The sequence below is a fragment of the Panthera tigris genome, chromosome D4, assembly GCF_018350195.1.
Source record: "Panthera tigris isolate Pti1 chromosome D4, P.tigris_Pti1_mat1.1, whole genome shotgun sequence".
In the NCBI taxonomy this organism is placed as follows: Eukaryota; Metazoa; Chordata; class Mammalia; order Carnivora; family Felidae; genus Panthera; species Panthera tigris.
The window spans coordinates 32314278-32342054 of record NC_056672.1 but is presented as its reverse complement, the minus strand read 5'-3'; the positions used below and the strand labels follow the sequence as shown (position 1 = coordinate 32342054).

Sequence of the window (27777 nt, the reverse complement as noted above, 5' to 3'; positions counted from 1 at the left end):
ATTCTGACATTTGTGAGATGACATCCCATTCTACAATGATCTGCATTTTCCTGATGGGAAATGATGATGAGCATCCTTCCATGTGTCTGTATATCTTCTTTGGAGAAATGTCTGTCCATGTCTTCTGCCCATTTTTTAACTTGATTTCTTTAGTGGGTTTTGTCTGTTTGTTTATTTATTTGAGAGAGAGCATGCAAGTGCAAATGGAAGAAGGGCAGAGAGAAGGAGAGAGAGAATCCCAAGTGGGTTCCATGCTGACAGCTCGATCCCACAAACTATAAGATCATGACCTAAGCCGAAATCAACAGTTGGATGTTCAACTGACTGAGCCACTCAGACATGCCTGGATTCTTTAGTTTTTGAGTGCTGAGTTTTACAAGTACTTTATATATTTTGGATATTGACTCTTTGTCAGATATATCATTTGCAAATTTCTTCTCCCACTCTGTACATTGCCTTTTACTTTTGTTGATTGTCTCCTCACTGTGCAGAAACTTTTTATTTTGATGTAGTCTCAATAGTTTATTTTTGCTTTTGCTTCCCTTGCCTCAGGAGACATATCTAGAAAAAAGTTGCTACAGCTGATGTCAAAGTTACTGCCTGTGTTATCTGCTAGGATTTTAATGGATTCAATCATCACACATAGGTCTTTAATCCATTTTGAATTTATTTTTGTGTATAATGTAAGAAAGTGGTCTGGTTTCACTCTCTTACATGTTGCTGTCCAGTTTGCCCAACACCACTTGTTGAAGAGACTTGTCTTTTTCTCACTGGATATTCTTTCCTGCTTTGTTGAATATTAATTGACCAAATAATTGTGGGCTTATTTCTGGGTTCCATTGATCTCTGTGTCTATTTTTGTGCCAGTACCATATTGTTTTGATTACTACAGCTTTGTAATATAACTTGAAGTCGGAATCATGATGCCTCCAGCTTTGCTCTTCTTTTTCAAGGTTGCTTTGGCTATTTAGGGTCTTTCATAGTTCCATACACATTTTAAGATTCTTTGTTCTAGTTCTGTTAAAAATGCTGTTGGTATTTTTATAGAGATTGTATTAAATGTGTAGATCGCTTTGGGTAGTATACATTTTAACAATATTTGCTCTTCCAATCCATGAGCATGAAATATCTTTCCATTTCTTTGTGTCCTTTTCAATTTCTTTCATCAATGCTTTATACTTTACAGGGTACAGGTCTTTCACATCTTTGGTTAGGTTTATTCCTATGTATCTTATTATTATTGGTGTAATTGTAAATGGGATTGTCTTCTTAATTTCTTTTTCTGCCGCTTCATTATTGGTGTATGGATATGCAACAGATTTCTGTACATTGATTTGTATCCTCCAACTCTATAGAATTAATTTATCAGTTCTATGAGGTTTTTGGTAGAGTCTTTTAGGCTTTCCCTATATAGTATCACATCATCTACAAATAGTGAAAGTTTGACTTCTTCCTTGCTGGTTTGGATGCCTGTTATTTATTTTTCTTCTCTGACTGCTGTGGCTAGGACTTCCACTACTATGTTGAAAAAAAGTGGTGGGACTGGACATCCTTGTCTTGTTCCTGACATTAGAGAAAAGGCTCACAGTTTTTCCCCCATTAAGAACAAGAAGAATGAAAAGCTGTGGGTTTTTCATAAATGGCCTTTATTATGTTGAGGCATGTTTCCTCTAAACCTACTTTGTTGAGGGGTTTTATCATGAATGGACGTTGTGCTTTGTCAACTGCATTTTCTGTGTCTACTGAAATGATCAAATGGTTTTTATCTTTTCTCTTATTTTCTTAAGTTTATTTATTTTGAGAGAGAGAGAGAGAGAGAGAGAGAGAGAGAGAGAGAGAGAACAAGTCAGTGTGAGAGTGGGGGAGGGGCAGAGAGAGAGAAGCGCAAGAAGGCTCCACACTGTCAGTGTAGAGCCTGATGCAAGGCTCAAACTCACAAACCATGAGATCATGACCTGAGCTGAAGTCAGATGGTCAACTAAGGCCCCCCCATCCTTTCTCTTATTGATGTGATGTATCACGTTGATCAATTTGTGAATACAGAGCAACCCTTAAAACCAAGGAATAAATCCCACTTGATGGTAGTGAATGATTTTTTTTTTTACATATTATTGGATCCTGTTTGCTAGTGTTTTGTTGGAGATTTTATGTTCATCAGAGCTATTAGCCTGTACATCTCTTTTTTCATGGTGTCTTTATCTGGCTTGGGTATCAGGGTAATGCTGGCCTCATAGAAAGAATTTGAAAGTTTTCCTCCCTCTTCTATTTTTTGGAATAGTTTGAGTAAAATAGGTATTAACTCATCTTTAAATATTTGGTAAAATTCCCCTGTGAAGCCATCTGGTCCAGGACTTTTGTTTGTTGGGAGTTTTTTGATTACTCATTCCATTTCCTTGTTGGTTATGGATCTGTTCAAATTTTCTATTTCTTTCTGATTCAGTTTTGGTAGTTTATATGTTTCTAGGAATTTATCGATTGCTTCCAGGTTGCCAGATTTTTTGGCATACACTTTTTCATAATAATCTCTTATGATTGTTTGTATTTCTGAGGTGGTGGTTGTTATTTGTCTTCTCTAATTTGTGAATTTATTTGAGCCCTTTCTCTTTTCTTGATAAGTCTGGCAAAAGGCTTATCGATTTTATTCATTTTTTCAAAGAACCAGGTCCCCAGTTTCATTGATCTGTTCTACTGTATTTTTAGTATCTACATCATTTATTTCTACTCTAATCTTTATTATTTCCTTCCTTCTGCAAGGTTTGGGTTTTGTTTGTTGTTCTTGTTCTAGGACCTTTAAGTGTAAGGTGAGGTTTGAGATTTTTCTTGCTTCTTGAGATAGGCCTGTATTGCTTTAAACTTCCCTCTTAAAACTGCTTTTGCTCTATCCCTGAGGTTTTGGACTGTTGTGTTTTCATTTTCGCCTGTTTCCATATACTTTCCAATTTCTTCTTCTATTTTCTTGTTGACCCATTCATATTTAGTAGCATGTTATTTAACCTCCATGTGTTTGTGGTCTTTCTGGCTTTTTTTTTTTTTTTTTTTTTTTTGTGGCTGACTTCAAGTTTCATAGCATTGTGGGAAAAGAATGTATGGTACGACTTCAATCATTTTGAATTTTTGAGGCTTGTTTTGTGGCCTAATATGTGACCTACCCTGGAGAATGTTCCATGTGCACTTAAAAAGAATGTGTACTCTGTTGTTTTAGGATGGAACTTCAAAGCCATTGTTTTGAAAGATACACAGGACCAGGTGGACTTAACAGATACATTCAGAAAAGCCACTGTTTCTTTGTTGACTTTCTGTTTAGATGATCTGTCCACTGATTCAAATCAGGTATTAAACTCCCCTAGTATTACTGTATTATTATCAATGAGTTCCTTTATGTTTATTATTAACTGCTTTATGTATTTGGCTATTTTCATGTTAGGTGCATAAATATTCACAATTATTTTATCTTCTTGTTAGATTGTTCCCTTTACTGTGATACAGTGTCCCTCTTTGTCTCTTGTTACAGTCTGTTTTAACATCTAGTTTGTATGATATTAAGTATTGCTACGCCAGCTTTCTTGGATATCTATGTGATAGATGTTTCTCCATCCCCTCACTTTCAACTGGCAGGTGTCTTTAGATCTAAAATGAGTCTCATGCAGACAGCAGATAAATGGGTCTTGTCTTTTTATCCATTCTGTCACCCTATGTCTTTTGATTGAAGCATTAGTCCATTTACATTCAAAGTAATTATTGATAGCTATATATTTATTGTCATTTTATTATTTGTTTTCTGCTTATTTCTTAAGATATTCTCTGATCCTTTCTTATCTTTCTTTCATGGTTTGCTGATTTTTTATTGATATATATGGATTTCTTTCTCTTTATTCTTTGCATATTAGTGGTTTGTGATATATGGTTACCATTAGGTTTGTATATAACCTCTTCTGCATATAGCAGTCTATATTAAGTTGATGGTTATTTAAGTTTGAACCCATTCTTTTCTCTTCTCCTCCCCATGTTTTAGGCATTCATTGTTGTACTTTACATACTTTATTTTACATGTAAGTTCCTTCACTTATTTTTTCATAGAAATATTCATTTTTAGTGCTATTCTGTTTCCTACCTGCATATTGTCACTTTGGTCTCCTCTTTCTACTCAAAGAGTCCCCTTTAATATTTCTTGCAGGGCTGGTTTAGTGATCATGAACTCCTTTAGCTTTTGAGAAACTCTCTCTCTCTCCTTCTATTCTGAATGATAGCCTTGCTGGATAGAGTATTCTTGGCTGCAGATATTTCCCATTCAGCACTTTGAATATATCATGTCTCTCTATTTTGACTTAGAAAGTTTTTACTGGAAAATCCTCTGACAGCTTTATGGCATTTCCTTTGTATCTTACTGTCTTCTTTTGTCTTGCTGCTTTTAAAATATTTTCTTTACTGCTATATTGCACACTTAGTTACAATATGTCTTAGTGTGGATCTGCTTTTGTTGATTTTCCTGTGGGTTTCCTGTGTCTCCTGGATCTGGATATCTGTTTCCTTCCCCAGGTAAGGAAAGTTCTCAGCTATTATTTCTTCAAATATATTTTCTGCCCCTTTTCTCTCTTTTTTTTTTTTCTTCTGGGACTTCTATAATACAAATGTTATTACATTTGATGGAGTGACTGATTTCCCTAAGTCTAGTCTCATTGTGCAAAATTCTTTTTTCTCTCTTTAGTTCAGCTTGATTACTTTCCATCACTCTGTCTTCTAGGTGATTTGTTCCTCTGTTTCTTCCCGCCTGCTGTTCATTACACTGTGTTTCTAATCTCATTTTTTGCGCTCTCTATCTCTAATTGGTTCTTTTTTTAATCTCTGTATTAAGGGTCTCACTGATGTCTTCCACTCTTTTCTCAAGTCCAGTGTGTATCCTTACCATCATTACTTTAAATACGGGTGCCTGGGTGGCTCAGTCCATTGAGCATCCGACTTCAGCTCAGGTCATGATCTCATGGTTGGCAGGTTCGAGTCCCATGTTGGGTTCTGTGCTGACAGCTCAGAGCCTGCAGCCTGCTTCAGATTCTGTGTCTCCCTCTATCTCTTCCCCTCCCCTGCTCACACTCTGTCTCTCTCTCCCTCTCTGTCTCTTTGTCTCTCACTCTCTCTCTCTCTCTCTCTCTCTCTCTCACACACACACACACACACACACACAAATAAACATTAAAAACTTTTTTAATTTACTTATTTTTAATTTTTAATGTTTATTTTTGAGAAAGAGAGAGCACAAGCAGGGGAGGGGCAGAGAGAGGGTACAGAGGATCCAAAGTGGTCTTCTGTACTGACAGCAGCAAGTCCAATGTGGGGCTTGCACTCACAAACCAGGACATTATGACCTGAGCCAAAGTTGAATGCTCAACCAACTGAACCACCCAGGCAGCCCAATCAGACCTATTACTTGTATCTTTCACTTAGATCTTTGGTTGTGGCCTTGTCCAGTTGAGACAAATTTCTCTGTCGTCTCATTTTGTCTGTCTCTGTGCCCATTTCTGTGTGTTAGGAAAGTCAGCTACATCTTTTGTTCTTGAGAGTAATGGCCTTTTGAAGATGTCTTGTAGTGCCATGCCATGTAATATCTTCTGTTCCCTAGGGTCTGGCACTTCCAGGAGTGTTTTTAATGTGTGCTGCATGTGCTCTGCAATTTTGTCCCTCAGGCCAGTCATCTGCAGAGTCTCTGTCTCTCTGCCTGTTGTGGACAGTGTTTGGTCCCTAATCTGAATGTGTCATATTTTAACTAGGTGTACTCTGGTCTGCCTGTGAAATGAGACCTATCACCACCACCACTGGAATTGAGGCTCCACAAACCTCCCAGTTTGCAAGACGAGGTTTTGATGGGGGTTTGGGCTGGACTTCTGGGGGAAGGGAACTGCAGTAGTGGGACTGAGGCAAGCATGACTAGGAAGGGTCATTCCACCAAAGCAGGGGTTAGGTAGGCAGGGCTTGGTGTAAACAAGTTATTTAGCAAGTGTCAGAGCTAGGCTGATTCCTGTTAGGTAGTTCTGAGTTTATGCTGAGGGGTGGGGAAGGGAAATGGTACCTGCTTATTCCTTTGTTTCCAAAGGGGTCTCTGTGAATGCTGCCTCTCTGGGACACACTCCAAGAAGAGCAAATAACCTCCCCACTATATGCCCCACACACTCTTGAGATTTCTGTTTCCATGTTGTATGTCCACAGGTTGTTTGCTTGCCTTCCTTCCAAAAGCAGTCCCAATGCTCTCCAGGTACTACTTGAGCCAAGCCCACTAACCTTTAGAACTCCAGGATTTAAGCCGTGCTGGTTGCCAGAACTCACAAAATTCAGCTCCTCTTACTTTCCAATCCAATTGCTATGGGGATTCATTTTCCCCATGCACTCCCGTCTCTCCCTCTTCTCTGCAATGATGGCTCCCTCCCTACCTTGGTGGGCACAATCCATTTCTCTCCTAAATTGCACCTACGTACTTCTTACATTTTGATGTGGCCTCTTCTCTCCCTTTAGTTGTAGAGTTTTTTCTACCAGTCTTCAGGTCAATTTCTGGGGTATTTAGGATGAATTGATAGTAATCTAGTTGTATTCGTGAGATGAGGTGAGCCTAGGGTCCTCCTACTCCACTGCCATCTTCCCCTCCTCCCCCCAAACGTACACTTTTTCAACAAACTTCTTCCTGAGGGCCCCAAACTGAGGGATTAAAAGGGGCCGGGGAGAGGGGGGAGGGGGGGAGTTGGGTATTCCTAGGCTTATGGATTGCTTCAAAATTCCTCCTTAAAGCCCTGTATTGTAGGCCATAAGAATATGTTCCCAAAACTTATTTCCCAAAGTCTGTGCACCAGAGAACCAGGATGGGCACAGGTCACATCATATACTTTCCCTTCTCTGTACTTTGACTGCAGCTTTTTGTCTGATGGACATGACCCCACCAATTGTGTACCCACATATCTGTTAGAATCCAACATCTTTCATGAAGTATTTTCCTGATGGCATCCAACTCATCCCTCTTACTCAATCCCCAAACACTATGATGGAATCTCTCTCACAGTATTTGTACTCTTCAGGGCATGAGTGATTTAGTGATAGCTACACATATAGGAACTCATTTGCCTGCTAAACCTCAAGTACCTGTTCTGTTCTCAAGCAACTCTGTCTACCCTGAAGCGTCCAGCCAGGGCCCTGGCCACAATATTACTTAAGATTTATTTGTAATTGGCAGTACCTTTAGAGAATTAATTGGTTATTTTCTTATAGGCTGATATAATTCTTATATTAGCTCTGCAGTAAACATTTTTCCCAGAAAAGACTTCAATTAAGATATGATAGTGCTTACTGGCATCCACAGCCCCAAGAAACTAATATTCAAGAATAATATTTACTAATATGGAGAAAATTATTATCAAGCATGAATGTTTAGTTGACGGTCATTTATTGAGTGCATAAAAGTATATTTATTAACTAATGAAAAGTATTTCTAAGTAAAACATTAATTACCATGACCATTTTTTAACTTTAAATCTCACAGCTCTATTTGTTATGTATCACTAAATGTTAACCACTATATTTCTCATGAAAATCATTTTGTTCAATATATACCACTTTGAGCAACTATAAACCTACTATAATGAGGTGATGTTAGTTTCACACTGCAGGTAGCAGGGAGGAGGGTGGGGGTGACCTAGATGGTAAAACAAGGTAAGTATCCAGCAATGTCTGCTGCACCCATTACAGGGGATCAAACACCTGCAGACCAGGATGTCAGGAAACTGTAATTGCCTGTGGTATCCTGAAGGATTCTAACAGAAGATGACAGTAGTCACAGGCAAAGGATAAGACTGCAGTAGTGTACATATCTCAATATGTATTTAGAGGATTACAGGCATCAGAATACTCTAAGATGCTTGCCACAAAATGCATGTGCAGAGGAGTGGAAGCCAACTTCTACATTTTATACAGTTACTCCAAGTTTCGTATGCACACAAAAGTGAAAGTACTACTGGATATCATCTTTTTACAACAAAAGAATACTAATTGCTTGAGACATACAAAGGAATTGCACTGTGTAGAACCTTCAAAAAATGTTTTTAAGTAAATGCCACTAAATTGAACAGCTGCTTTACTTTCTAGGCATTCTCTGTATTAGGTGTGCAATTTAAAAAAAAAAAAAATGAAAGAAGGGGAGCCTGGGTGGCTCAGTCGGTTAAGCATCCAACTTCAGCTCAAGTCATGATCTCACAGTCTGTGAGTTCAAGCCCCGCAACAGGCTCTGTGCTGACAGCTCAGAGCCTGAAGCCTGCTTCAGATTCTGTGTCTCCTTCTCTCTCTGCCCCTCCCCTGCTCATGTTCTGTCTCTCTCTGTCTCAAAAATAAATAAAAACATTTTAAAAAATGAAAGGATCTATATAAAAAGATTATATAGAAATTTACAGAAACAACTCATGTAGACAATTCTGTAAATACCGACAGAATGGGGAAGAAGTTATTTTGAGGATGTGAAAATTCAACACACATATCCCAAATAACCTACCTCTGGCTGCCCTGGACAATTTCCCACCAGTGGCTGTATCTAACACCTCTAGGAGAGCTCAAGAATTGCTGACTCTGAAAAATTTTATTTCTGTGAGGAGTCTTGGGAGATAAAGACACAGCACAGCACCAAGGAAAATGTCTTTCTCCTCTGACAAACTGAAACCAATTAAGCCAAAAACATCACATTGATCCAATTATGCCAGGAAGAGTTAAAATGAGACTAATATCCCAAAGACCCTCAGGACTCATTAAGAGTGAGTAACATCCTTCAGGCACCAGTAAAATTAATGACATTTCAGAAAAGAGACTCTTATGAGCCATAAAAGAAAGCAGTGACAGAGGGTTGTAGAAATCAAGTCTATTTTAATCCTTAAAAACTAAGGAAAACATTTAAAAGAAAACCTCTACAACGTCTTCAAAATAGTAAAGATAAATTTCTTACATATTCTTTTTTGGCACCCACATGCTATTCTCCCTTCTTCCATACCTCAAATTCGGGTTGCAAATCTGACTGAGATACCAGCTGGGTAACTTCAAACAGGTAACTCCATAAAATGGAGCTGCTAAGAAGAGTCAACTCAATAGAAGGGATAAGTTTCGGGACCAGTGACTGGGGCAGAATAGCCAAAGTAGCCACTTAACTAAAGGAACAGCCTCTGCACCTTGATTTCTATCCTGTTCTATAGCTTATATCTCCTTATTGAACTGTTGAGGGGATGTGAGGGGGAGTCAAACAGGATAACATGTACACTGCTTTGTGAAAAGTAAAGCATTACATTCAAATGTTAGCTGTTATTAACTTGGAAATGGAAGAATAAACACAATTAAAAGAGATCTGACACCCAGGATAGGTAAGTAAATAGTAAAAGGGCATTTAGTTTCTTTAAATGAGTCCAAGTCTCTTTCATTCCTTCAATATTTATTGAACACAAGGCAAGGGCCAAGCATTTGTCCTCAATGACCTACAAGAGATATCAGACATAAGCAAACACAAGAAAGAAAAGTCTAAGCTCTATAATTAAGGCAAAGATAACTAGGAATTTCAGAGTAGAGAGAGATTACTTCAAGTTTAAGGTGAGCAGATAAATCTTCACCAAACCGAGGCAGCTGAAAAGGCCTTGAAGTAAGTAGAGCTTGGACACAGAACATATTTCAAGTAACTGCACAAGGCAAAGCAGGGAGATGAAGAAGCACAGGTGTGGAGTACAAGGTAACTCATTTTTGCTAAAGCACAGGTTATAGGTAGTGCTGGGCCAACAGCCTGGAAAATGGGCTACAGACAAACTTGAGAGGGCCCTGAATGTGTGTCGCAGGAAACAGTGACTTAAAGAATGCTGGCAGCTGGGATTCCTGGCTCAAAATCCTTTCATGAAGGAATTCAGATTATTCTCAGCATTCTCAGAGTAATCTGACAGATTTTAAGAGGGAGACTAGAGCCAAGGGTAACCATCACCCCCAAGGTAGTTAAAAGGTGAATGTTTGGGGGCACCTGGGTGGCTCAGTCTGCTGAACGTCCGACTTCGGCTCAGGTCATGATCTCACAGCTTGTGAGTTCGAGCCCCACGTCGGGCTCTGCTGACAGCTCAGAGCCTGGAGCCTGTTTCCGATTCTGTGTCTCCCTCTCTCTCTGCCCCTCCCCCACCCGTGCCATGTCTCTGTCTGTCAAAAATAAATAAACATTTAAAAAAAATAAAAATAAAAAATAAAAGGTGAATGTTTGAAAAGAAATGGGTAGGCAACACCACAACAAGCAAAGTGACTAATCACGGGGGATAATGATGGAGGCACCAGCAACACAGCAAAAGACTCCAATTTCTATTTGCTACAAAGAGGTAGTATCCTTAGTGGGAAACAGAACATGAGTGAGTGAGATATGAACAGTACTCCAGGATACTAAAGTAATGCTCAAAGTGATCACAGAACTACTGACTACAATCTTGGGAAAACTATAGGGACCTAGGACACTCAAATCCATATCATGTGAAGAGTGATGGAAAGTGTAGCCAATCAGCTAGCACCTACTATCTCAGCTTTTTCTGGGCACCGGAGATAAAAGTACAAACAAGACAGAAAACAGTGCCTGCTCACAAGAGGCTTACATTCTAGTATAGATAAGACAAATAGCTAAACCAATAAAGACCTTAAAGACCAAGAAGAGGGCCAAAGGCAGAGTTCTGTTACCTTCTAGTATTTGGAGGCCTGAGAAATAGCCAAAGAGTTGGAAGAAAACAGAGGTGAGTATGGTGTTATGAGGAGAAAAGAAGATCATGTTTCAAGGATGGAGAGGTTGAATAAAATGAGGATGGGGAACTGACTAATGGCTCTGGCCAGAGAAGATCTTGATAAAAGCTATTCTGAAAGTCCGGTGTAAGTGTGCTGAAGAAGTAATGTGAAGTGAGGAAATAGAGACAATAAGTATAGCAACTCCTTCCAAGAGTGTGAGGGTGTGGCAGCCAAGACAAGGTAGTTTTTCAAGATGGGAAGAGCAGTCACGTGCTATGGAAAAGTCAAATAAGATGAAAACAAAGGCTAAAATTGAGTTTGGGTAAAGTACAGGCCAATAACTCAACCAGTTTCAGTGGCGTAGTCAGACAAAATAACAGAATGCCTTGAGAGGGCCAGGAAGCCTCCACAGAGAGGATGGATGACCACCTCAAAGGGAAACTTCTTACTTTGGGAGGTAAGTCTGATACATCCCATATTCTAATTAATGTCATTTGTCATCAATTCCTCTATCACTATCACCTTACAATCTAGATAAAAATGATCAGAGGTGGGGCGCCTGGGTGGCTCAGTCAGTTGAGCATCTAACTCTTGATTTTGGCTCGGGTCATGGTCCCAGGGTCATGGGATTGAACCCTGCATCTGGCTCCATGCTAAGCATGAAGCCTGCTTAGAATTCTCATTCTCTCATTCTCTCTCTCTCTCTCTCTCTCTCTCTCTTTCTGTCCCTTTGTCCCTCTCCGTCGCTCATGCATGCTCTCTTAAAAAACAAATAAGTAAAAATAAAAATAAATTTTAAAAAAATGTTCAGCAGTGTTATTTTTTTTTTTCAACGTTTTTTATTTATTTTTGGGACAGAGAGAGACAGAGCATGAACGGGGGAGGGGCAGAGAGAGAGGGAGACACAGAATCGGAAACAGGCTCCAGGCTCCAAGCCATCAGCCCGGAGCCTGACGCGGGGCTTGAACTCACGGACCGCGAGATCGTGACCTGGCTGAAGTCGGACGCTTAACCGACTGCACCACCCAGGCGCCCCTCAGCAGTGTTATTAAGTATAAAAGTCTAAAGAGTTTAGGCTCTTTAGTCTAATGGTGAAAATTCTGCATTAATTTTACCAAAAAAACTATAGTCACCCAATATATTTTCCATCAATTATATAAATAACACTTAAGGAAAATGAACACGTATATACTTAATTACATGTAGCAATACTACTGGCATGTTTATGAAAACAAAATTGAGCAACAATTAAAGGCACCAATACAACTGAGAATGACCAGATCATCTGAAAAGGGTTTATAACGCTAAGCTACAAATTCTAAATCCCTATAATAAAGTCACAACATGTGACTTCTAATAATGTGTAAACTACTGAACATATTCCAACTATTTTAGAATTCTAAACATCCATTTCCCTAGTCTGTATCTGTGATAAATAATGTTTGAAGGCATTTGATTTGTTTTTCTCAGCATGTGTTCTTAGCACCAGGCCTTATTCACCCTAGAGTGCAAAATGAGACATAAAGGAGGGTTGGCGTTAATAGTGGAAAGATCCTGTGGCTTCTCATTGAGAGGTATATAATCAGTTTCATACTGTAACTGCTGCAATGAGCCACTCATGAAATAATTTTGATTATGCAAAAACTGGCTACAAAATCCTATAAAAGCAAAAAATGAAAGCAAACACTCAGAAAATAAGATTCCACCTTTCAACTAATATTTTCCTCTCTTCCATTTTTATTTTCATCTCTCTTTTGCTCATTTTCTCTCTACATCTCCTACTGTAATGCCATCTCATACTTGTTTATATTTATGAACCCCCTTATATTTGCTCATTTAATTTTAATACCAACACATTTTACAGACATTCTCATATAAACAATGAGAAGATTGAAGCTGAAAGACGTGAGTGGACCTATCAAATTCTGACAAGGCCAGTTTTATTTTGCCACTACCACCACAGATGCCTCTCCCAGATGAAGCCTACAGCTTGGGGAAATGTTTCCTTATAAGACCCAATGCCTAACACCCACTTGCCATCACACTGATTAGTTTGCTCACAAAGAGGAGAAACCTGGCTTATCAGCAAGCCACCGTCAAAGAGAAGGACTTCATTTTTCTGTCGCCAGCTGATCACAAGGTCATTTGTAAAAGCAAAATGAAGCCATGCTACCAATAGAGTTGTCTCTAACCACAAGATCTGATCCTTCATAATGGCTGTTCTCTGAAACTGCACACTGGTGATCCAGAGAAGGGGAATTCAGGGTCCATTAAGGATCCATCTGCAAACTTCCACTTCAGAGACTGGTAATCCCAGTACCCAAGACTGACTGCAACTCAACATTAAAACAGGGCCTTTCCAAACCCCAATGTTCTTTTATAAGATATAAACTTTAAATTTCTCAAGATGTGGTACTACATCATTTCAGCTACCACAAAATCAAAACTGAAGCCAAAACTTGACTTTGAACTTGAACCTCAACTAGAGAAATCTTGCCTCTCAATTGAGATTTGAATTAGAATCTCACTAAAAAACTTAAATAATCTGCATGTTAATTGGGAGAAAAGAGAGAAAAAGTAAAAATGTCTTTAAAAACATGTTTTATAACAGCATTTTTCCAAAAACAGTAAAGGAGCCCATGATAAACCCTCATTCTACTATAGCAGGTAAGGAGAATTCTGGAATTGAGCTTATCCTGAACAAAAGAAAGCAAGGAAACCCAAATTATTAAAGTTTGTATTTCTTTTATTTGATCCATTTTTATTTTTATTTTTATTTAGATTTAGATTTTATTATTCTATGAATAGTCCTACAATACTGTTCATATATCAATTATTCCATCAGAAGCTCTTTCACAGCTATCATGTGAGATGTGCCACCAACAGTAACAATCCTGGAATGTTTACATACGATCATAACAAGTCCCAGTGAAGCACAACTTGGGCATTGATGGAAGAGTTTAAAGAAGAAACAATGAATGCTCTGTGATCAATAACCCATACTTTGCAAGTTTCAAAATGAATGCTGAACCTTCAATAAAAGGTTTAGAAAGTTAAATAGTAAAAAGAATACAGGTTTCCTTGAATATTCATTGTCATATACCTGGTTCATTTCAGAATTTCAAAAGTAGGACGCCTAAGACTCACTAAAACAAAACATCAACATTCCAGCTTTGGTACTAAAATATGTTTTTAAAGAGAAAGAACTAGCGCCAGACACATTAGAGTGAGCTGAAGGCCTTACTCTGATCAACAAAATTCTCCACCACCTATAATTTTTAATTAAAAAAATAGATATAGTAGGCAATCTATCTTGTATCCATATTAACAGCAAAGCAGAATCTAGAGACACAAAAACAGAATAGTTTTTAGGAAAAATATTTTCAGTTTTTATGTTTAATACGAACCCCTCTGACAAATTCCGTAAGAGTTTCCTGGGTCAACATGGTATAAGTTGACCCCAGGAGAAAAGAGGTGAAATAGTAAACACTAGAATCATTTGAGAAGGACTTAATTAAGGATGGAACAGGTTTGCACAGGGCATGAAGAAACAGAAGAGATAGAGTGGTACCCTGGGCCAGAGAACAGCAGGGTTTTCAATGAAGCTAGATATGCAATACTTGAGAAGGTAATAACCAGAATCCAGAAGGAGACTACCTGGGAGGATGGCCTGAAGCAACTGCTGTGATTGCACCCTCATTCTGCTCCCCTCCCCATCCCACTCTCAGCCCTACCCTCCTGCCTACTCCCAATGCCTTCATCCAACTAGAAGCCAGAGGGCTACAGAGTCCATGGTGATTGTCACCAGCAACCCTGGGCAGAAAGCAGGGTGGAGACCTGTGCAAAACAGACCTGGAGGCACAAATACAAGCCATCCAACATCAACACTATACAGTGTATCAAACTAGTTCCCACACTTGGTCAGGATGAATTAAAACAAACAAAAGCTCAAGCATCTATATGTTGTGATTTTGCATTTAAATATAAACCATAGCTTGATTTTTCAAAAAAAAAAAAAAGGAGAAAGTCAGCAGCTATCTGAAAGAGGGTTCTAGATTACCAAATCTGAGACTGGTGAGAAGGAAACACGGTCTTGCCTAAGGCACCTGAGGGAGACATGCTGAGAAATGTTCCCCAAAATTCCCAAGAAATTTCCAAATATCAGAGGAAGAGTCGCATGCCCCACCTGCAAGGATAGAGCAGGCACAAGCACCCCTTTCTTCTAGGACTCCTATTTTTCCTACAAATAGAATAAAAACTGACATGCCTGGGAAGACAAAGTGGTACCCTTTTCATTCCCTGCCCCTAACCAGACAATTGTGGATTCTGTAGTCATTGACACAGAAAGCATTTGAAAAAACCAACAACAAAGATAAAGAACCATTCAATATGGTTATATAAACATCTTTTTCTTTGGTCATTAATTATAAGCAAGTGGGTGAGATACCAAAGTCCACAAGACTCAGAACTTGCCCACAATGTTTGGCTATTCTGACTATGCTCAGTCACCTGATGGCTCCCTAACACATAAACTCAAGAAGACATTTCTTGGAATCCAATAGAAGGTTAAAATTTGCATCCTTCCTTCAGCCACTGTAATCACTCATTCACTCATTCACATAACCCAATAATACAATTCACTAACAATATACATCTGAACTCTAAACTCTAACCATAGAGATTAGTGTGAATGAATATGGGGACTATAGAGATTCCAACTGCACTTGGAAGATAACCAACCACTCAATAAACTATAAGATCAGTGTAAATAATCCAACATCACAAAGGAAAAAACACTTCAATAAAACCACAGGTAGAACCACACTGCTAGCCTAACTCTTGGTCACATTCATCAGAAAGAAGAGTCAGATACAGCATCAGTGCAACACTTTTTGAAGAAGTTCTAAAAGATTTTAAGAATCTGATTCAAATGCTCTGTATATGGTAATGAAAGAGCTATTATGTAACTATAATCTTGGTCACCAGGTACAAGGGGAGGGGGCAACACTTTCCAAACCTAGTACAGAGTAAAAATATTAAATCACACAGGCTTTGCCAAATAAATACCCATAAAATAGACTGATTTGCAGAGAAGAAAAGTCATACCTGAGAATCTAAAGCATAAGATAAAACAAGAAATAAGAGGATTTATTGAGAAATCTTCCTATGACATCTTTTAAGTTAATATAGAAATATCACTTTGGAAATAAATCTAATATACTATCCATTTCTGTAGCTAGTGCACAGTTCAAGTGGCTAGAACCTGGGAAGGAGAGCCAAGCATCCCATTTATTATTTCAGGCTGAAGTTCAATGATTGCTGCCAGTGAAAAGATCTGACCAAGATTTTTAAATTTCACTTCTGGAAATGTTGAAAGCTTATTGATTGAAGATGTTAGCTAACTATTTCCAGGAATTCTACCCCTTATTTTCATAGCAAATGAGAGCTATACTTTGATAAATGTAATATAGAACTTATTGTAGGGAATAGTGCAAAATGGTCATTTTACTTATGATCCTAACTATAATAGTTCTAACCACATGCCCTGGACATTGGTGAAGGGCACTCTTTGAAGGCAACAGAAATTAGAAATATTCAATGTTAGTTATAAAACAAAAAGTAAAAGTTGAGATTGGATGGACATTCACAAAAACTTACCAGCTTCAGCTAAGATTGGGCTAACTTGTGGTAGATTAAGATATTCACCATTTATTTTGTCACTGTAATCATTCATTCAGTAACTATTTACTAAGTACATACTATGTCCAAGTTATGGTGTTAGGTACTGAGGATACAGGTGTGAATAAGACAGATAAAAAATCCTACTTCCATAGAGCTTATGTTCAAGTTGGGGAAGACACACAAAAAATAAATAAATGAGCAAAAGGGCATGTCAAATGATAAAGTGCTAAGGAGAAAAATAACACTAGTAAGGGAGAAAAGGGATTGTGGAGAAGATTCCAATTTAAGTTTCAGTGAAAATGTGACATTTGAGTTAATACTTCAAGGAAGTGAAAGAACAAGCTATGTGGAATGGGGGCATTTCTAGCAAAGGAATCTTAGAATCCAGGGGCATCAGGGAAGAAGCATGGGGCTTAATGGTCAAGCAGCAGAGAGGTAGTAGAGGAGTCAGAAAGATAAGGAGTGTCTGTGTCTGGAGACAATGTATGCTGGCTGAAGAGTGATCATGTAGCATTTGTGTACCTGATATCTTTAAATATTAATATAAGCAAGATGGGAAGTCATTGAAAAGGGATTTTAAGCATAGAAGTGTGTAATATGAACAAAGATTTTAAAGGCATCCCTCTGGCCTCTAAATTAAGAATCGACAGGAGCAGAAGTGAAATTAGTCAGAAAAAGACAAAAATCATATTACTTCACTCATATGAGGACTTTAGGAGACAAAACAGAGGAACATAAGGGAAGGGAAACAAAAGTAATATAAAAACAGGGAGGGGGGCAAAACAGAAGAGACTCATAAATATGGAGAACAAACTGAGAGTTACTGGAGGGGTTGTGGGAGGGGGGATGGGCTAAATGGGTAAGGGGCACTAAGGAATCTACTCCTGAAATCATTGTTGCACTGTATGCTAACTAATTTGGATGTAAATTAAAGAAAAAATTAAATTAAATTAAAAAAAAAAAAGAATCAACAGAAGCAGGGAGAGTTTGAGAGTTCCTGGGATAGTGCAGATTGGTGATAATAGTGGTTGGACCAGAGTAGTAGTGGTGAGAGTAGTGAGAAGTAGTCACTTTCAGATAGATTTAGAAGGTGGAGAATTGTGGAGATAATGGATGTGAAATTAAAGAGAAAGAGAGACATCAATAAAGACTCCAGAGTTTTGGGTCTGAGCAACTAGAGGAATAGAGTTGTGATTAAATGAGATGTAGAAACCCTGAAGAGCAGTTACTGGATTTATTTAATTCTGCAAAGCCTATTAGACATCTAAGTGCAGTAATCAGCTTGATTACTTGGCAGGAGTGTGTGGGTTCAGAGGGAAAGTCCAGGCTAGAGGTATAAAATCAGTAGTCAGCAATCATCAGCATAGGGATGATATTTAAAATTATAAGGCTTCTGCTTCCGATTCTGTGTCTCCCTCTCTCTCTGCCCCTCCCCCATTCATGCTCTGTCTCTTTCTGTCTCAAAAATAAATAAACGTTAAAAAAAATTTTTTTAATTATAAGGCTGAATTCAATCCTAAGGGAGCAAGTATAGACAAAAGAGAAAAACCTAAGTACTGAGCCCTAGAGTTCTCCAATGTTATGATGTTTCAGAGACAGAAGAAACCAACAAAAGAGACTGAGAAGAAAAAGCTGGATAACATGGAGGGAAATCAAAAATATGCAGTGTCCTCAGAAACCAAGGGAAGAAGATGCTTCAAGGGCTTTTGACAAAAACAGTTCTTAGAACATGGAGAGGATTAAAGAGTGCAGTAGTTAAAGAGATAATGGGAAAAAATGAAATTGAATGAGCAAATATATATAATTCCTTTAAAGAGACCTGTTGGGGTGCCTGGGTGGCTCAGTCAGTTGAGCGTCTGACTCTTGATTTCAGCTCAGATCATGATCTCACAGTTGGTGGGATTCTCCCTCCCTCTCTCTCTGCCCATCCCCCTCTTGCTCTCTCACTCTTTCTCTCTCTTTGAACAAACTTTTAAAAAAAGAGTACTGTTAAAAAGAGGAGCAAAGAAAAGGGGTTAAAATGTATGATGAGAAGAGGGATTATGAGTCTTTCTGATAAAGAGACAACAGCTTGTATGATGATGAGAATGATTCAGTGGTGAAGAGAAAACTGACAATTCAGGAACAAGAGTGAGGAACTGTTGAAGCAATGTTCTTGAAGGTATAAGAGGGGCTGGGGTCAAGTGCACAAGTGGCCTCAAACAGAAGGATAAACAATTTATCCAAAGTAATACAGCAGGAGATCGAGGATATTGGCCCTAATGCTAGTGGGCAGGTAGGAGTGCTGGTGGAAATCTGTGGAAGTTCTCTACTTTTTCACTGAAATACGAAGCAAGGCATTTAGCAGAAAATGAGGATGGAGACAAGAGGGGAACTAGGATATATGCCTGGACTGCCAGGCATTGTAAAATGCCAACCTGAGGTCTTGGATCTGGGAAGAGCAGTTGGGATGGCTGTGTGCTTGTCCGCAGTCACAGCTGACTGCATAGGGGACAAACATGGAGAGCAGAGAGATACATGAGCAGAACCAGAAGGGGATATGACAAAGTGAGAGAAGACCTATGCCGTGTAACCAAGAGAAAGATGACAATGATAGGATATAACCTGCTGAGGAGGAAGTGAGAGCATGAAGAAGATGAGCAACCATGAAAAGTAGGATCAATGGATTTCACTGCCTGCTGGGGTTCAAGGGTATGCTGGAGTTGGGGTAGTAGAAGGAATGAACTGAAGAGACAAGGGATGGATGTCACAGGATGAGATGCCTAAAGCTGGGAATAGGAAGACAGTGCAAATATTAAGACCACAAGAATGACTGAGGTCAGGCGGGGACAAGATCACTGGAAGAGAGGAAGTCAAGGCAGGAGCTACACAACAATGATTTGCCCAGGCCTTTCTGAACATACTCATAGTCTTCCTCTGAACATTCATAATCCTTCACTTCATGCCTAATCTCTGACATCTCCAAGTCACTACAGCCAATGAAAATAGTTCATATTACAGTAAATGATTTATCATTTAGAATAGAAGGAGAGATAAAGGTCTTCCCAAACATACAGTAAATGATTTAAACCTCTTGCACTAAACAAACAAAAAGCTTGATGATCTAACTAATCTCTAATGTGTGAAACATGAATATCCCATTTGTAATATATCCCAAAAATGAGAGAGAAAAATAAATGGAACTAGGATGTCTCCACTGTAATCTTCAATCATATGGCCATCCACCAAGTATAGGAAAACACACTGCTTTAAAGTTATTTGGCCAAAAAGGAAAATATTCAAAGATGATCAAAATTTCTTAAAAATACAGACTTATTTTGTTTATTTTTAGTTGAAGTGTAGTTGACAAATGCTATTACATTAGTTTCAGATATACAACATGGTGATTTGACAACTCTATATATTGCGCTATGGTAGCCACAAATGTAACGACCATCCATCACCATACAAGCCATGATAATACCATTGACTATATTCCCTATGCTGTTCCTTTCATACCCATGACTTATTCATTCCATACCTGGAAGCCTGTGTCTCCCACTCCCCTTCACCCATTTTGCCCATCCTCCTACTGGTCCTCTCATCGGGCAACCACCAGTTTGTTCTCTGTATTTATGGGTCTGTTTCTAAAAGCACTCTTATTTTGGAAGACACAGTCTTCTTAATAAGTATGCAATATTCAATTCTTAAAATAGAAATAAAATGAAACATCCTGCTAAAGGCTCTTCATGGGCCAGACCTGGCTTTATTCATACTTTATTCCCATATATAAATTACCTTGCATGTAACTGGAACTTTCCTGACTAAATGTCAAAAACTTTATTTGGTCAAAAGAACTAGCCAAAAACTAGAAAAAAACATTAAAATTGTAAACATACCTATTGTTGTATTTTCACCACTGTGTTTTATAAAGGGTTTATTGAACCTCTTCTCAAAAACAGTCAATGGCTCCACATTACAGAATTAAAAGGTCCCAATTTCTCTATATAGCATTCAAGTTATTTCATAGCCTAGCTATACCTACCATTACAAAAGTACTACATCTCAAACCACACAGAGACAATTGTCAAAAACATCCTACCATGTTTTGCCTCCATGACTTTACTCAAGCTGCTGATTCCCTCTTTCAGACACCAAATTATGAACCAGTACTTGAAAAACCCCATCCAATCTCCACCAGTTCAAATATCAGCTCTTTCACAAAACATTTCAGATCTTTGCCATGTTGGAATTAAACTTTCCCCAGCTAGTACTCCCATATTACCTTGTACCTTTGTTACAGCATTAATCAGCGATAAACAATCCAGACTGTTGCATATTCAAATGCTAAAAAAGTATCTGTGAGCTTCTCACACCTAGCATAGATCCTGTCACTAACACAAGCTGATAACGTTAGCTCTATTAACCAACAGCTTACAATGGAAACTGGACATGTTTAACTGGCCCTTTCCTTCCTTTTTCTTCGAGAGCTATAATCTTTGATGCAATGTATACCTACTATGCTTAAAGCTACAATGAGGTCCAAGGAAGGTATATAAGTTGCTGCACCAGTCGAAGAAAGAAAAACAAAATCAAGAAGTCTCTTTATTGTTGAGAGAGACAAATGGCTTTTCCCCAAATACTGTTGTTTTCCTAAGAGTTAAAAACAATCAAATCTTGGCAATGAAACAGCATAAAAAAATGCCAAATACAATGAGGACAATCACTTCTTAATGACTATACTATCACAATCATTTTCTATCTCTTTTGAATTGAAAGGGAATTTAACCCCCAACCTCAGAGTGACAAGCATCTCCAGTCCTTCATCATGCTGGTAGCTAAAAGAATACACTAAACAGGATGGCTTCAGAGGAAGGTCACTTTCTTTTTTTTCCTATCCCTTTTACTATGCAATCCCCTAACCCCTCATGAAGATGTGAAGAACCTAATACATGCTCATAGAAGGATAAGAGAATACTTATTTTGCAAAATCTAAACATCAGGAACAGATTATGTGCCTCTTGCATATTTTGGGCCACAAGAAAAAATAAAAGATGATGCATTCTAGTAAATTAATAACACGATATATCCTAAAAGCAGTAAAAAAGCTTGTAACTTTCCCAAACTAAAAAGTACTTCATAATTCTACCATTCTAGGTACTTTCAGAATGTTAATTTTGAAAACAAAGTTAAATTAACTCCAAAATTTCATATCTGTGGCCCATTCTCATACGTAAAAATCCTTACAACATAGAAAAATATGTTAGCAAAATCAAAAACATACCCAAAGAAATCTGAATAATTCTTATGTTTTTTTAATGTCAAAAAGCAGCCATAAATTAGTCCAATACCTCTTCATTCCTCATTATAAACATTAATTTTACCAAAAGTATATGGCACATCATAAGGGTATTATTACAAGGGACCAGGGAATAATATACTCTTTTCTCACTTTCTTAGACAAACCTACTTGGAATAGGAAAATTAGAAATGTTATAAACAAAGATAAGAACTGGGTTCTGAACTGCAAATAAAGACAATGGGATAAAATTCAAATAGAAAAGGAGAAAGTGTGGTTGCTCCTAAAAGAGTTCTTAGCATCCTGACCTTTAATTTATTACCTGTACACAACTATTATGCTATCTTTTTTTCCTACATTCAACAAGTAATATGTTAAATTGAATATTGCACAAACTGGACATCAGCTGGCCTCAGGGCATGTCAGATACAGTCATTTGTTTTTAGTAGTAACTGTATAAATTTTCATATGGGAATTTAACAATTCTGTTTATAAACATTATCATAATAAAGTAAAAGTTGCCCAATTTTCCCCAAGTGTTAGCTTCACTGATAAGAAGGAAGGAAAGGAAGAAAAGAAGACAGGAAGGAAGGCAGACAGGCAGACAGGCAGGTTGTCAGGGCACCTTCAGAAGTGAGACAGCTCTGCCCACCCACAAGGGAAGGTTACGGCCACTGACCCACACCTTCATGAGGAGGTGCCAAATAATTACCTGCCTCTCACCAATCCCACTGGAAAGCACTTTGAATATGACATGTATTCTTCCCCAGTTAGCACAAAGCATGGACTAAAAACGAATATGCTTCATAAAAATCCATTTTGCAAACTTGAGCCTAAGACAGTTCATTAGATTCCACAAATGTTGCATTACATTACAATAAATGTGTGTTTCACAATATGCTTTAAGAATACCTAAACAGTTGTGTGTGTGTTTTTAAAGTTTTAAACCAATTTGCTTGCATTTAAATTTTAATACTAGGGAAACATTTTCATGCCAGAATTTTTATTTTTCAATTCATATCCTTGGGCAGCTAATTTTAAAAGAATACAATCAAACTATATTACCTACTAAGAAATCTGTACATTTATTTTTCCCAGTATGAGTGCTGATGTTTTGTTTATTTGAAAACAGAGAAGTTAAACTGTCAGTTACTGAACTAAAGTTGTATCTCAAGCATTTCAACCTTCACATTCCATTTCTTTTCAGAGGAAGGACTGAAATAGCTAGTATTTTGTTTTTTATTTTTGTTTTGTTAAATTTCTCAACATACTGAAAATATCCACTGGTTTGCAATAATATAGAAAGTTATCATATGAAAAAAGTCCAAAAACAGAATTCATAATTCTTGAAACATCAATAGTAGAAATGTTGGTGAGAACATGTATTCTTTCCTTCTTATTTCTATATCAAAATTAGTACAAAAAGAAAGGTAAGAATACCACTATAATTCACAGGGAATATACACATATACCTCTGAGGGCAACTACCAGTTTGGAAGGTACTACTACATGTTATCCTGGTTAGAATCAAATTAATAGGAAAGAAACACCTCCTCTCCTAAAGAGAAATGTCTTTGGACTACTGCAAAACAAAAATTAGTTACCACACAAAGCTGTACATATACACAATCTATCTCTCCTTACAGTCTACTGATAAGCTTATGCCCAAGCCTATTACCCTTCAGCTAGAAAAGGGGCCAATCTTGTACATGGGTTTTCTGTACCTTCAACATACTCCATTCACATATATTAAAGTTTTTCTGTTTTGATCTGCTGTGTTTGGCTATGGTATCTGTGTTCCTTCTGCAGTGAATTCTAGGATGGCCAGGGCTCCTATAACTCTTCCTCAGAGAACAGTAGCTCACAGGGCAGTGCAAGGAGTGCAAGCACTAAATGTTCCCATGTACTCTGCAGAACAACCCCAGAAGACAGACAGGAGGCCTATTAACCTGCACGTGAGGGGTCAAGAATGCTGCCTGCCACAGCTGAGACTCACAGTACACAGTGTTCATCAAATGGGGAAGAAGTGGCACAATTCTTGGAAAATGGCTATAAAGAAGTGAGAGATGGCAAGAAAGGAAGAGTTGGAGTGAGTGGGGTTGGAGGAGGAATAAGGCTGACAGGTCACAGGAAAGCATGGTGCAGTCCCTTCCCCACGCTGCATGCACCTTGAGAAAACCTATTCTCAAAGGTCACCTTTCACCTGCCCATCCTGTCCCAATTTCCTGAGGAAAACCTGGAAAAAAGAAGGATCAGCTGACACGGAATTTCAGGACCAGGTTCCCACCTTACTCATTCACAGACTTTTACACTAGAAACCTGATCCAGAGCCCCAACAAAAGCTGGGAAGAGACACTGAAGAAGAGTCACAGCACTTAAAAGCTCAGAGCTGGAGAGAGGGGTTTGGGTTGGGTTGAGGTTTCCTTTCTCCAGGGACAGTGTCCAGCCCCTGCCACCTCCCTCCCTCAGCCGCTGTGAGCCTATGCATGACCAGAAGCAGCCAGCTAGGTCAAGCAGTTTCATATATTTATGAACATTTTTCAAATACCTCAAAAAAAAAAACCTCCACAACAACAACAATTTTTTTTTTTAATTAGGAACCCAAGATCTAATAAATTATTTTAGAGATCCAGGACATTTGTCAAATCCTTGCTTTTGCTTGAAGTATGAACATCTGTATACAACTACTAACATTACTAAACATACCTGATTTACCTAGCACAGGTAGGAAGTAAAATGTACCATGAGAAGAATGGGCATGACTTTCAACTATTTGACACTATTAATTCTAAAATTCCCTAATAGACTTATTTACTTTCTTAATCAGGATATGCAATACATCAAAATCATTAACTTACCAGCTCACAGTCATCACTCCAGATATTATATACAGTTATATGCACTCAGGGATTATTGATATTTACACTCCTCTTTGAAGCTGAAAACAAGTAATTTACCCAAAGCCTCAAATCTAGTCAAGTATGTATACCCTGATCTATCAAATTCTTCATCTTGGATATTTTCTGAAGCTACTGCTCTTGCCTTTTTGCCTCCATTTTAAAAGCACTTCACCAACAGATGTACACTTAATTTTAAGTAAATTCAGTACTCTGAAATCCATAACTACATGCAAGATACAATAAGACAGTTCTTTTTAAAAACAAACATAATTTTTTAACTGTGCATGTAATACTCAGTTGCTGGAGAAATAATAAAGAAAACTGCAATCCTGTCAAAGATGATGATGTTAAAATTTAATGAATACCTTTCTATAATTCAGAATGCATGTGTACTTTCAAACATAAAAAGGAAAACATCCTATTTTGTAACAAGCTTTTAATCCTTGACAGTATATTATAAATGCCTGCCTATATTGATACTTACACACCTGCGTCATTTTTCATGCTGATCAGCACATCATGGATGTCCTGTAATTTATTCAACCATCCCAGAGTGTTGGACATTTACTTACTACCAATTTTTCAAGTTTCATAATCAACACTGTAAGGACTATCCAAATAAATATGCCTTCATGCAACTTTCTCATGTTTTCCACAGGACAAATTCCCAGATGTAGATTGCATGGTCACAGGACACATTTATTTCCAAGGATGATGGCGTGGGCATCCTGTAGATTGTATTAATTTGCATAGGCATTAACAACAGTGGATGTTTTCATTTGTCTCCTTAGCCAGTGAGAGGTTAGAAACAGCACTCACCTTTTTGCACTCCTATGACTAACAAGATTAGATTAAGGTTATGTGACCTTAATGTGATTATTATGTGATTATTAGCTTACTATATTTCTTCTTTGATGAATTGCCTTTTACCCAGTTTTTCTACTTTAAATGTGGACTGAATCTCAACTGCACCCATTTCTCCTTGTAAGATGGGGGTAGTAATACTACCTATCTTATACAACAGTTGTAAAAATTAGATGAATTAGCATAAGTGAAGTTTTATACCTGACACAAAATAAAGACTCATTGGATACTAGCCATTGTAATTACTAATGAATTAAGACTCAGCAGTTCTTTATATATTCAAGTGGCAATGCTTCTCAAACCTGACCACTAAAGTACACCTAATGGCAGAGAAACACTCATAGTCTCATGACATCGAAAAGTGCCAACCAGCATCTCAGAAGTACCAAATTTCCTTAAAATATCCAGCTTTATTTTAAATATTCTTGTAAATTTTACATTCTGCCCTAAATTATATCAATATTTGACTAAATATGTTTTCAACTAATTTGCTATTAAGTAACATTTAGGAATTAATTACAACTACAGCCTAATAAGGATAGTAACCCACTGTTTTTTCATGTAACGCAAGTGGTATGCAAGTAGTACTTGTTTATTTAGTTTGCAGTTTTTCCAAATGCAGTTCAAATCTCACAGTCTTTTCCTTCATGGTATCCACCAATGGTATCCCCCTTGGAAAAACCCTCCTCAACCCAAGGATCAAATAAATATTATCTTACATTGTCTTTCATTATGTTTTACATGAATTATTTCTGCTATATAAAATTTTGTTTTGATGTGACAGAAATCTCATTTCCCCTTTCTTGCCATCCATCTTCACCCTCTTTCGCTCTGTCAAATGTACCCTAAACTACTGACGTTTTTAAAATGTGAGCACATTCTTAGCTACTCTTCACTAAATGACTTAGTGCTATATTAAAAATACAAATGAAAACATACTTTTGAGTTTTAAATTTTTTTAAGATCTTATTTTTAACTAGTCTCTACACCTAACATGGGGCTCAAACTTACAACCCCAAGATCAAAAGTCACATGCTCTACTGACTGAGCCAGCCAAGCACCCCTGTGTTTTAATTTATTATTTTCTGAAATAATTCAGAAAATAATTTATTTTATTCCAAAGGCTTTTTATTCTACTTTAATTTATATTGCTATTTCATCTTATATAATTTTCCCAAGGTGTTTCACCTCATTTTTATTTACATGTTTATATTTTTACTTAAAATTATATATATTTAAGGTGTATTATTTTATTTTTATGCAAAAAAATTGAAGAGCATTCTATAATTTTGGACACAGCATTTAATAGAAGAAATCTTTGAAACATCTGATGGTGGCAAAGATCCATCTGATTTTTCATGGCCACTACTGAATATCTTGAATTTGTAAAATAAAAATTCTATCCCTAATATACACCAATGCCAATCGGTGTGCTATGCTAGATCAGATAGTTATGACATGGCCAGATTAATGAGCTGCAGGAGTAAAGAAATGTGTTGATTGAACTCTCAAGCCTTTTTGATCCACAGTAGAGAGAGCAAGTGTTGATCTTTGCACCACTCCATCCTCTCTTCCCCACCTGTATATGTATATCTGCTCTTTTAGCCATAGCCACAAAATCAAGGACATGCTTCCACAAATGCAAAGCTAGAGTTGGACCAAGAGCAAACTCTTTTCCTTTGCATGTACATATACAGCAAATTAAATAATTACATTTTTTACTTACAAACACCTTCAAGTAGCTTTTTGCATTTTCAAAATGTTTCATGTTCTTGTTTTATTTTACAAAGGAGGTCAGTTAAAAAAAAAAAAAAGAACAAAACAAGGGATATTTTAGAACAGCTGTCTCAGCATTTGAATTTTTCTCCCAGTAGTACAGTTTCTATCTCTCTTAAATGACTAACTCAATAAAAAATTTATTCCAATACTAGAATCCTTTAGTATGCTCTGGACTCAGCCCAAATGAAAACCAAAGAATAAATATTTTGACCTATTTAAAGTCCCTCAGAACCCAGATGATAAGAATGCATTCCCACATTGGGTACCTCCACAGTTTATTCTGAAGTAGTTGACAGCATGGCTGGTATGTGTTTCACTGGTACCTGTCCAATAATGATAGTATATCAGAACTGCACCCACCAAAAGTGTCATCACAAAACAAGGCATCTTGGCTTACAACTAGTTCCTAGGGCACGTCTGGGAAGCAAAATGCAGGAATGCACTGACGTACTGCCACAGCACAATTTGTCATAATAGGGATCCCAAATTGCTTTTAAAATTTATAAATGTCAACACCTCATGAGAGAGAGA

At 37.6% G+C, this 27777-nt stretch overlaps 1 protein-coding gene across 11 annotated transcripts in view; it reads right to left on the bottom strand.

Moving 5' to 3' along the window:
• KDM4C (lysine demethylase 4C) overlaps positions 1–27777 on the bottom strand; it is a 431545-nt gene that overhangs the window by 257951 nt on the left and 145817 nt on the right. Inside the window, exon 10 of one of the 11 annotated variants that reach the window (XM_042965107.1) lies at positions 23465–25331. The exons of the other annotated variants lie outside the window; for them this stretch is intronic. Coding sequence (XP_042821041.1) covers positions 25290–25331 — 42 coding nt within the window. The 3' untranslated portion in view covers positions 23465–25289. Of the gene's footprint in view, positions 1–23464; positions 25332–27777 lie in introns of those variants that run through there. 11 annotated transcript variants of the gene reach the window in all.